The sequence below is a fragment of the Thalia democratica genome, unplaced genomic scaffold (assembly GCF_965202585.1).
Source record: "Thalia democratica unplaced genomic scaffold, ktThaDemo2.hap1.1 HAP1_SCAFFOLD_469, whole genome shotgun sequence".
NCBI lineage: Eukaryota > Metazoa > Chordata > Thaliacea > Salpida > Salpidae > Thalia > Thalia democratica.
In genome coordinates this window covers 40,349-53,083 of record NW_028139519.1, presented here as the reverse complement: position 1 = coordinate 53,083, position 12,735 = coordinate 40,349, and the positions used below count along the sequence as shown (strand labels likewise).

The window sequence follows — 12,735 nt, the reverse complement described above, 5'->3', positions numbered from 1 at the left end:
TTGCTTAGGTTTTAACACCTAATTTAATCGATTTGTTTATAAATGTAATAAATAATGGATTATGAATGTTGTATTAGTTTATTTTTACTTATAATAACTAATTTTGTGTACAATACAAAGTATTTAAAGACACTAATCAAAAAATTCTTTTTTTTTTTGCTTGTTAAAGTTTTACAAAATAAGAGCATAAGTAGTATATGAAAAAAAAAAATAAGGTGTCTAAGTCAGATTTTGAGCTTTGCTAAACATTTACTTTTTACTAATTTAAAAAGAAAGTTTTGATTACTATAAAAAAAAAGACTCAATTTTTCTTAATCTAAACTAAACTTAAGATACTTTATTAATCTGTAGTAGTAGAGTATTTTTACTTTTGTTTTAGCTTTTACAGAACAAACTTAAATTACATAGCATTATTCAAACAACGAGTAAGAGTTTTTATAACAGATTTTACACTCCGCTTAACTAAAATAGACTAAAAGTAATGTTATTTACTATAGAAACACATCTGTTTTGACCATTAAAATATATATTCAAACATGATTAAAAACTATCGACACACTTTAATTTAAACAATAGTTTAATATAGATCAATTAGTTGACTAAAATTAAACTAAAAACATTTTTCTTTCTGAATAGACATCTGAAAATAATGTAAAACTTGAAAATACTGAAAATTTTAGTTGTCGCATATGCTAGTTAATCTTTTGCCATTAGAATGGATTTCCAATCAAATAAAACAAAAATTACAAGTTGTTTAAAAGGTATTTAAAATAAATTTATTTTATTAAGTAAAGCACTTAATTGTTTAACGCATTTTTAGGTGTGCTAAATATTTACATTATGATAGAAAAATTTTAATTAGTAATTCGTTAATATGTTGAATTTAACTGTGTATAATAACTAGTGATCTACCAAATCCAAGATTCAGACTCGGATTCGGACAAATACGGCCTTTTCGGACACGGGTTAGGATTTGGCCTAATCCTAATTTAAAAATGAGATTCAGGTTTTGGCCAAATCCTAAATTTTAAAATAAGATTCGGATTCGGCCTAATCCTAATTTCAAAATCAGATTCGGATTCGGTTGAATCCGAAATTTTTGATTTAGTAGACCACTTCAAACTTTTTGAATTTTATTCAAATGTTTGTCAAAAGTTAAATAAAAAGTATAGCTAGTTAATGATTTCACGCTTGAGTGTATAAAAAAAAATGTTTTTTACACTTAAAATAACCTTAACAATTTGTATTACAATTTTGCACACATTATCTCTATATAGTAAACCCGGCATGATGTCTAATGTTTCAATACAGAACGTTTTATTGGTAATATAGAATAGAAAAGGTATATCAAAAGACATTTAAGGTTGATATACAAATTGAATGAAAACTATTTTGTTTACATGAACTAAAGAAACACAACGATACATTATAACTACATCACACTATACTATTACTACATTTAAACACACATGATCATGAAATACTACTAAATATCTTAGAACGTTAATTCTTAAATAAAACGTTTTTAAAGCACATTATTAGCACACCAGTTGCTGCCGAATGCTCATTTTTCATTTTTTTTTATATCAAAAGCAAATTAAACTTCTTTTTACTAACGTATTCATTGAAAATAAAATAATTCCTTCGAATAAACAATGTTATTTTGGAAAATTGAAAAAGTGGTGTTGAGAAAGCTTATCATTGCATTCATAACTATAAAAAATTCCATATTTATTCACAAGCTTTAAAGTTAGAAAATAAATGTTTATTTCGTTACAACAGTATAAAAACTACGATAATTGGTTTTTTAAACTCTCTAATGAAATTAAAATTAATAAATAGTTAAGGTGTTTAACTTCAGCTTTCTGGATAATTGCTCTAATTATTCGTCATACGTTTAGTTTTTTATGTTTTTTCTATGTAATGAACTGCTGCATAATTTATACAAAAAAGCAGCTTATATTTTTGGAGCGAGAAATTTTGTAATTTTGTGTAGTGGTTCTTTTGATTAATAGATCATCATCAAATCTATCTTGCCTAATTTATACAAAGTAGTCTAGAATAGTCTGTAGTATTAATAGATAAAATTCACTGACACATTATAGTAAATTAGTATAAAAGCATTTTATATATATTATGTCCAATATAAATAATATAAATACTGAGCTGCCGCAGAAGGTCTTATGCTCAAACGTTCTAGAAAGTCATCCGTCTGCAGAAAAGTATTTCTAAAAAAGTCACGTTGACAATCTACCCACAGGCAGTCAACCATACCCAACTGAGACTTTGGATGTTTGCCCACCAACATTCATAGCTGACAATTGTTTTAACAACTTTTTTATTTATTTTATGTTCTATTTTTTGGAATAAAAGATTTTTTTAAAAAACAAAATTTATTTTTTTTTTTTTTAGTTGAAAAGTTCGCAATTTTTTTGTCACCGAAACCGGGTTGTAAATAAAATATACCTCTATTGAACACAAAATCTTAATAAAATTTAGGTTATATCATTCTCTTTACAGGGTTGCCAAAAAACCTGGAACCATTCAATTTGAAAATTTATACTTATAAACCTGAAAAAATCTGGAATTTTAGAAATTTTGAAAACAAACCTCTAATTTTGAACAAAAATCATGTAATACTATCGTGTGAGGAAGTTTTAATATACTTGTTATCAAAAAAGGTTCATATTTTTTTAAACTGTAACTTTTTTCATAAAAAACAAGTCTAGACAAGAACTTTTTATCTAGATATACCCCGTGAGTAGTAATTTCATTATTGAGTTAATATAAATATCAAAGACAAAAAAACTTTAAAGTTGTAAAATTTTAAGTACATTTCATTAGAAAAAGTTTTTTTGTTACAACGAATGAGTATACTGTATATATTAAAAATTCTAATAAAATATTTTTAAAAGTTAGTTAGTTGAAATTCTAAAAGTTTTAGTTAAGTATTCTACACCAACAAAGTATAAAAATTTTTAAGTTTTGCTTTTTAATAAATATTGTAATATCACTTTAAAAAAATTGTTTTTATGATAAAATATCAATTTTACTTTATAAAAACAAAAATTTGTCAGAAAAATACTTCTGCAATATCCGTCTAATATAAGTACGTAAATTGCTAAGTAAAACTTAATAATTTAGCTTCAAGTTAAGTCTATTATATCGAAAGTCGATCTGAAAGAAATTTTTAACTGATTTGTTTTGTAGAGTTTAAACGAATTTGTAAAATTTATTCTTTTGTATTCTGCTTTAACATGCTGTCGATATGCTCTGTTAATAAAAATTTAAAAACTTTATTCGTAACTTTTTTTTCAAACTTTAATAAACAGTTTTAATGAACGAAAATAAACTGTATACTTATTTAACCTTCATTTATATTATTTGCTAGTTTTCCATTTATTAGTTTTCTAATGTAAAAACGAAAATTTTCCTGAATAAATATATTCAACAAACACTTTTAAATTTAAAATTAATATTTTTTTTTTCAAATAGTAAATGCTTATCAAATTGTAATATTGTTTAAGTTAACATCATTGACCCTATGATTACTATTACAAAACTATATAATTAATATTTTTATATTCAGTTCTACTTGTGTTTTGGTTCATCATAAAATTGATAATATAATTTTGTTATCTTAACAATTAAAATATTACTATTTTAACGTTAACATATCATAACATTGAACAACAAAATTGTATGGTTATTTTAACTTTTCATTATTCCTGAGCAAAATGGGATGCGAACACAAGTAGAAAATAATTCTTAAAGAAAATAGCTGAATAAAGTTTGTTAATAGTTGCAAGTATGATTCTTTCTTGCACTGCCATCACTTTTTGCTTTCTTCTACAATTTCTTTAAAAGAACACACCGATACAGAACCTATTTTCATCAACAGATCAAAAGTTTTAGTATTTATTTTTTGAATTTAATTTCAAACTTTAAAATATATTGGTTTGGTTGTAGTTTAAACCTCTGAAAATATTGTTATTATTATCTTTTATTCTTGTTCTTGTTATTTTATCTTTTAAATAAATGATAGATTTAGTAATTTCATTATTCCTTATAGAAAAATATACATTTCTAGATAGTCTTAATGAATAAATTTATCTAGTCTTCAACTTAGAGTTTACATAGCAGTAATTTTGTTTTTGCATTTATATCTGAAAAAATAACTTTTTTCATCTTCCATTTAAAATACTTTAACTGTTTTTGGTATTTATTTGAATTTTTGTTTATATTTCTGTATTATCTGCTAATATGATTTATATTATTTAGTTTTTATTTCAACAGCTTTTTATATTAAAAGAAAATGTTTTTAATTTTTTAAGATGTTTAGTTAAAGGCAAAATTGTTATGATTGAAGTTTTATTGTGTTTATAAATTTTACATAAACATCTTGTTAGTTATTTGAAATGTTATACCTAATTTTTCAATTTGTTTCTGACAAGGTTTTTTAATGTTATTAAAAATTGCTCTGTAAAAATATTGTTTTGAACCTCTATCAACACTAATACCAAACGAAATTTACATATATTTTAAAGTTAAATTATATTACATTAAAAAAAAAATTCAAGTTATTTTAACCAGAAAATTAAATTTTGAAATACTGCATTTTAAAAGTTCAGTAAAGCATAATAAATCAATAATTTCTCTATAATTTTTAAATTAAATTTATAAGTGTATTTGTAGGAACTTAAGTAAAATGAACTATACTATACTGTACTGTAGTTATGCATTTGTACTTAAAATTAGACATAATTATAAAAAAAAAATTGTAATGTGCAAATAATAGTCAATTCATAGTCATAGTAAAATAAAAATATCAAAATTTTAAAAAAACTAAACTGTCTTCAATAAAAAAATGATGTTTTCTATATAATTCATTTCAAATATTTGTAGTCAAACTGGTATAAAATAGACTAAGTATGTTTTAAGTTACTACAAAAAAAAAGTTACTTGGTTAAAAATTTTACTGCTTATAAAACTTAAACGTTAAGTTTACATTTATATATGTTGGTTCGCCGGGGACTTTTAAATACTTATATAAGAAGTTGAAGTTATTCGTAATTTTAAAACATGTGGCAATAAAATTAATACAACCTGTGTTTATAAAGATTCTAAAGGTAATTAAACAAAAATTGTAAATACATTTCATTACTATTAAGTTTATGTTTCCTGTATTGCATTATATTTAATCTAATTATTCTTTCATAAGTTACAAATACAAATACAAATAGAGTGCTATAGTTTATTCTGTTTAACAACAGCTGTTTCGAAAGACAGATAGTCAATCTCTTCAGGCTTCAACAAAATAAGATTAAGCACGTTTTAGGCAACTGTTAATAAATACAAAATAACTATTCATGCGTGAAAAGAAAGTAAATGAAAGTAAAAAGAGAGAGAAAAAGAGAGAGAGAAAGTAGAAATGCTTTTTGTTAATTATTTTGATTAGATTAAGTTGGCAATTAGAAAAATATATTGTATTGTAATTATAATAATAATAATATCAGAATGTTTGATTATAGTTAAAGGTTTTGGTAAAAGGATTGGCTTTAGTTCTTAATATACTTCGAAATAAAACAAAACATTAAAAAGCAACATATTAACTAGTAATGGTTAAACACAATGCATGAATTTAAGTTGAAACGGAATATTTAACATTTAACAAAATAATAAAAAACAACTAAAACTCAAAATTCAAAACCCTAATTTGAACATTTATTATACTAGCTAATTGCTTGCTTCCAATTCATCAACAGAAATTTGTTCCTATGTCTGCAACTGCCCATGAGTTCGGATTTTTTGTTGATACAGTTGTTACTTGCTTGTAATATCTTGAGGGCTTCTTTCAAGCAAAGCTTGCATGTTGTTTTTCCTGGTTGGTGTTTGTTTACCTTTTCTAGGATCTTCCAATTTAATTTGTAATCCTCTCCTTCGTTTTTTAATTTGTGAATTAGTTTTGATAGTTCTGTTGAATTAACGTATTTATTGTAGTTTCTGTTATCAGGTTTGCAATTGATTGTTGTATTGTGCGTTGAAATTCTTTTCTTTAATTGGTTCGCTGTTATTCCAATATATGTTTTAATTTCGTTTTTTGCGCTTACTGAAGCTTCATATATGACGTTTTCAGTTCTACAATTGCCACCTTTCAGGGGGCATTTATTTTTGTCCCTGCAATTGCACGTCTCATCTGTGATTTTTTCTTCATTCAACAGTTTTTTGTTGTGGCTTTTGATTGTCATTTCGATATTTGGCATACAGCTGTAACTTAGCTTTATGCAGTTGCTGTTGACATATTTATTTAGTTTGCTTTCTTTGCTAAAATGCTTCTTTATTATTTTTAAGAATTTTTTTCCCACATTTGTTTTCACTGAACAGCAAAATGGTGGGTTGAACCATATACATTTTCTTTTTCTTTTTCTCTTTTTCACAGTTGTTTCATTGGTTATTTTTGTATAATTTATGTCATGACTGTATCCATTTAGTTTTAACGCTTCATTATATTCTTTTTTTATACTGTCAAATAGTTTTTTGCTGCTTGAATTTTTGGCTAATCTATTTTCTATCATCTTTGGGATTTGTTTGATGATTGCTGGTGGATGGTTAGAATTTGCATTTACATAATTGATTCTGTTGTTTGGTTTTCTGTATGGGAAGAAGCTGTGTTTTTTTAGATTTAAGTTTAGGTCCAGGAAGTTTATTTGAAATGCTGGGTTTTCGATGATTATTTTTATTTTTATTGATTTAGCAAATTTATGTAGTTCTTTTTTTATTTTTTCTATTTCAACATTGCTTGTTGATTTGTCTAAAGCTATCAGTCCATCATCTCTATAGATTCCTATTATTTTATCAGGTAGTGTTTGCTTTAGGCCTTGGAGTATATAAAGTCCAACTAGTTCACTTATTTCAGCTCCATGTCTACTCCCCATTGTTATGTCAAACAGCTCATTATCTTTCTCATTTATGCTTTGTTTTGTCCAAATTTCTTCTTTGTCAACTAAAACAGATTTTGCAGCATTGTCTATTATGGATTTATCTTGTTCAGTGATTGTTTCGTAGTTGCTTGCAAATTCAATTGCTTTATTTAGAAGTGCTTTGGTTATGCTGGGATAGAAATCTTTAATATCAAATTTCATTAATTTGTATTTGTTCTTATCCAAATTTTTATACCACTTCAGTACTTCTTCTGTACTAGTCCATTGGTTGAATTCTTTTGTTCTTCTAATTGATTTGTTGACTTTTTCAACTATAATTTTACTGATTTGTCCAATGTCTGAATTTGATGGATTTATTAGTCTTGTTTCTGGCTTTGAGAAGAAGTTGTCTTTGTGGTCTTTGAGTGTTACATAACAATCTTTCAATGGTAGTTGGTTGATTAGCTTATTATCAAGCTTTAATTTTTTGACTATTTGTTTAGCTTCCTTATTTATACTGTCAATTACAGTATAATTGTTCTTTTTGTATGTTTTTCTGATGGAATTTTCCTTTAATTTTATGTATTCATTTTTGTTCAATTTATAATAATTTGTTGTTTTGTCTGCGGCCACATAGATTTGCTTGCTGTTTCTTATTGTTTTTACATCTTTTTGAATTTTTTCTTGGAATTTATTGTTTATCCTTCTGAATTTTAATTGTCTAACAATGTCAAACATATCACTTTCAAAAAGTTTGAGTTCTTCTTCTTGTTTTGGTAGGAATTTTGATTTAAATCCAAAAGTTTCTATTTTTTCCTCATTTTCATACATACTTTCATTTTCTTCTTTGTTTGTACAGTAGAAAACTTTCAATCTAATTCGCCTGCAGAAGTTTCTTATCTTGTCAATTAGCTTAAGCTTGTATTCGTTTTGGCTGCATATAGGAATGTTTTTTGTTGAATAATGGAAGTTGATTTTTTCAAAGTGTGCCATTATTAATAGTAAAATGTGTAGTTGGCTCAACAGAGATTTTCTGGGGCCTTGCTTTACTAGTAAATTTGACTATTACTATTTAAGAGTGCTCGATTTACAAGTGTAAAGAGCTAATAATACAAATAGAGTGCTATAGTTTATTCTGTTTAACAACAGCTGTTTCGAAAGACAGATAGTCAATCTCTTCAGGCTTCAACAAAATAAGATTAAGCACGTTTTAGGCAACTGTTAATAAATACAAAATAACTATTCATGCGTGAAAAGAAAGTAAATGAAAGTAAAAAGAGAGAGAAAAAGAGAGAGAGAAAGTAGAAATGCTTTTTGTTAATTATTTTGATTAGATTAAGTTGGCAATTAGAAAAATATATTGTATTGTAATTATAATAATAATAATATCAGAATATTTGATTATAGTTCAAGGTTTTGGTAAAAGGATTGGCTTTAGTTCTTAATATACTTCGAAATAAAACAAAACATTAAAAAGCAACATATTAACTAGTAATGGTTAAACACAATGCATGAATTTAAGTTGAAACGGAATATTTAACATTTAACAAAATAATAAAAAACAACTAAAACTCAAAATTCAAAACCCTAATTTGAACATTTATTATACTAGCTAATTGCTTGCTTCCAATTCATCAACAGAAATTTGTTCCTATGTCTGCAACTGCCCATGAGTTCGGATTTTTTGTTGATACAGTTGTTACTTGCTTGTAATATCTTGAGGGCTTCTTTCAAGCAAAGCTTGCATGTTGTTTTTCCTGGTTGGTGTTTGTTTACCTTTTCTAGGATCTTCCAATTTAATTTGTAATCCTCTCCTTCGTTTTTTAATTTGTGAATTAGTTTTGATAGTTCTGTTGAATTAACGTATTTATTGTAGTTTCTGTTATCAGGTTTGCAATTGATTGTTGTATTGTGCGTTGAAATTCTTTTCTTTAATTGGTTCGCTGTTATTCCAATATATGTTTTAATTTCGTTTTTTGCGCTTACTGAAGCTTCATATATGACGTTTTCAGTTCTACAATTGCCACCTTTCAGGGGGCATTTATTTTTGTCCCTGCAATTGCACGTCTCATCTGTGATTTTTTCTTCATTCAACAGTTTTTTGTTGTGGCTTTTGATTGTCATTTCGATATTTGGCATACAGCTGTAACTTAGCTTTATGCAGTTGCTGTTGACATATTTATTTAGTTTGCTTTCTTTGCTAAAATGCTTCTTTATTATTTTTAAGAATTTTTTTCCCACATTTGTTTTCACTGAACAGCAAAACGGTGGGATGAACCACATACATTTTCTTTTTTTTTTTCTCTTTTTCACAGTTGTTTCATTGGTTATTTTTGTATAATTTATGTCATGAATGTATCCATTATCTTTCATAAGTTAAAAATCATTAAGACTTAAACTTAAATTTCTTCTAAAAAGATTTAATCAAATCTTTAACTATATTTGATATATCATTTTATAAAAAATAGCTATTAAATGCAGTAAATATTATTATATAAAGCTCTATTTGGAATTTTTTGTTAAACAGTTTTGGTTATTTTTAAACTTTTTTCAGCATCACACTACTATAATTAAAGGAAACAAGTCTAAATTGCACGAAGAAAAAATCGCATGAAATACTAAATTGTACGAGGGGATTAAATTTCTCGAGAACAAAACTGCACGACTGCACAAAATTGCACGAAGTCAAATTTGCACAAGGGCACAAAACTGCGTTAGGGAAAAAAATTGCACGAAGACGATGTTGCAACAAGTATCAGTTTTTCACGAGTTATAATTTTGGACAACAGGAAAAAAACACAGAAAATTATAAATAAACAGAAAAATAAACTAAAAAACAGCTTAATATGAAAAAAAGTTACTGACCGAGGGTAAGGGTTAGGTTTAACAGTGATGATATATATAAAAATAAAAATAATTTTTAAAATTAGAATAAAATTTAAAAAAACTACAGACAAAGCGTAAAGGTAACAGTGATAGTAAAAACCAAAAGTAAATATTAACTAATAAAAATTGAAAAAAAAAAATTAATTGAAAAATAAATAAATATCGACCGAGGGTAGGGTTAGGGGTAACAGTGATAGTAAAGAAAAATTTAAATCCTAAATATGTATAAAATTAATAAAAAATTAAAATAAAAAACTTTACCTGTTTCAAAAGTATCTTCGTGCAATTATTGCTCTCCTGCAATTTTTTCCCCTCGTGCAATTTTGTACGCTCTTACAATTTAGACAGCTACTCATAAATAAAACACTTTTAAAGTTAATAATAAACAAGCTTTTAAACTTTAAATATACCATTAAGTATCATTAAAACCTTTAACAAACTTACAATTTTTTTTAAGTATTTTATCTGTATTTAGTTTAAGTAGTTTTTATTTATCATTTTTTTAATAAATACTTTTATTTAGTTTTTACAGTAACTAAAATTTGTAGTTGTATTTTCATATCATACTAACTTAATATTATAACGAGTCATCACAACATGCAGTACTACTTTCTTTCAAAATAAACTGCATTTATCTATTTTTCTAGACAAATAGTCTGTTACGGTTATTTATACTGCCAGTTTAGTAAGTATTACTAAATTTTTATAACAAAAAACATATAAAATTAATGTACTGTAGTTGGATAATATACTTCACCTTTATAGAAGAACAGTGAATTGTTATAAAAAGTATGTGTTAACTTAGAAAAGTTTTATTTTAGCCAACTTTTTAGCTTAAAAGTAAACAACAACGTATTTGTTTTACTATTTAATTCAAATTAAATTAATTTTCATCTGAGGATAAAAGTAAATTAACAACTCAACATAAATGACCGCTTTTAAACTCTATCTAATATGATTTTATGATTTTTGCATACATATTATTTTGTATACTTTTATACATTTGTTATTTTGTTATCAATTAAACTTGATTTACAATACGTTCGATTATTTTAATTAAAAAATGTTAACAATTTAATTAACAATTGTATATTTCTTATAAAATATTAATTTATTAATACTAAATAACAAACTACAAATGATAAAACCCTTTTTTAGATGTTTTTTTGTTAAAAAAAATAAGCTAATACTTGTAATCTCAGATTTTTTTTTCCGGATTAAAAAAAATTATGATTAACAAAAACAAATACAATATTTAATTTGCAGAACTAAAAAAGAAATATACTATCAAAATTTCGAAGTTAATATTTTTGTAGAAGTTTATTATGTTCGATTTAGAAATAAAAAAAGAAGTAGTAAGAATAACACGTGGATAGAAACTAATATTTTTTTAAATATAGAAAAACATTAATTTTCGTCTTCTGTAAATTCTTCAAAGGCACATTCAGATACAGATCCTATTTTTAGCAGGAGATCAATTTTTTCGACGCAAGTTTTTTTAAATACAAGAACAAATTTGAAAATATATTTTTTAGGTGGCAGTTTAAACTTTAGGTAAGTAAAGGTTTTTGCTTCTCCTTCTGTTTATTTGGGTTGTGAATAAATTCAGGAGGTAGCTCATACTTTACCTCAATTTCACGTTTTTCAGTATCATCAGTAAACACACCAAATTTAACTTCCTTAGTATTCTGTGTAAATACTGACGTACTTATCATAAATATCGACGCTTCTTTTATATTTACCTCGCAAGCAAATTCAACTTTAGAATAGTCTTCAAAATAACTTGTTTGGTCTAGACTTCTATTTACTTGAAAAACTGATTTGTACATGTCTTTTGAACATAAAGAACTGATCGATATTTCTCTTTGTTCCAACTGATCTAAAGTGATCCATAATTCCCCTTTATTTGGATCAGCTCGTTTAGTAGTTATAGCAGACAAGTTTTTACTTATGGCAAAATGTTTTTTACATAAATTAGGATTATAAAGCATAATAGCTTTATGTTCCAGATTATAGTCCATTAGAACAAAAGCATGTCCTTTTTTATTAATATCTTCCGGATTATTTATAAGATCAGGTTTTATAACGATAATAACAGAGCTTTTGTTATCAACTTCTTCTTTTATATGACTTAAAATATCAGTTTTTGGATCTTTTTTAAGCCATCTACTATAATTAGTCATACAGTTACTAAACAAAGAAAAAACAAAGTTTGGTCTTATTCCTTGACTATTTTTGTAATTATTATTGCACACTAGTTTGACTAAAGCTTTTTCAAACAGAGAAGCTAAATAGAAACTATCATCATTTACAGATTTTGCATAAATTAAAGACGGTCTTTTGAAACAAAACAAACGTTCAAATAAATTCGGTTTTGTAAAAGGTAATTTGTCATCTACTATGACGATTGTTGGATTTCCATTATAAAACATATTGAAATAATATTTAGTACCTTCACTTGTATGTTCAATCTTTGGAGCAATTTCAGTTAAAAACTCTGGTCGTTGTGAAATAGCACCTAATGCAGCTATCAACCCACAACTTCCGATATCACCTTGCTTAAAGTCAGTTAATGAGACTTGTTCCATGTTAAGTAGACGACTTTCGTTAAGTTTTGTCGCGCTTATAAACTCGATCCTACTATTTTCGTCTTTTTTAAGAACTTTAAACTCATCTTGTTGGTAAGTATTTGCCATATCTTAAATTTAGTTAGTTTCTGTGATAAATTTAATATTTCATTACTAAAAAATTTGCTATTTAACTTGATTAAACAAGACTTACAAAAACAATCATTTGAGTATTTCTATTAGGATTAAGTATGAAAAGTAAATTAAGCAGTTTTGTTAACACATAAAACCAATATTCACAAAACTTAATTTGGTATTTCAATTCGTACTTTTAATTTTAATAAACTTAACTAGTTAAATAG

At 25.5% G+C, this 12,735-nt stretch overlaps 1 protein-coding gene across 1 annotated transcript; it reads right to left on the bottom strand.

Annotated features, from left to right (window-relative positions):
• Positions 1–11,356: 11,356 nt before the first annotated feature.
• On the bottom strand, positions 11,357–12,502 carry LOC145846487 (uncharacterized). The gene has a single exon (XM_082953244.1). It carries the CDS (start codon positions 12,500–12,502, stop codon positions 11,357–11,359), a length of 1,146 nt encoding a protein of 381 aa, XP_082809370.1.
• Between the last annotated feature and the right edge of the window lie 233 nt (positions 12,503–12,735).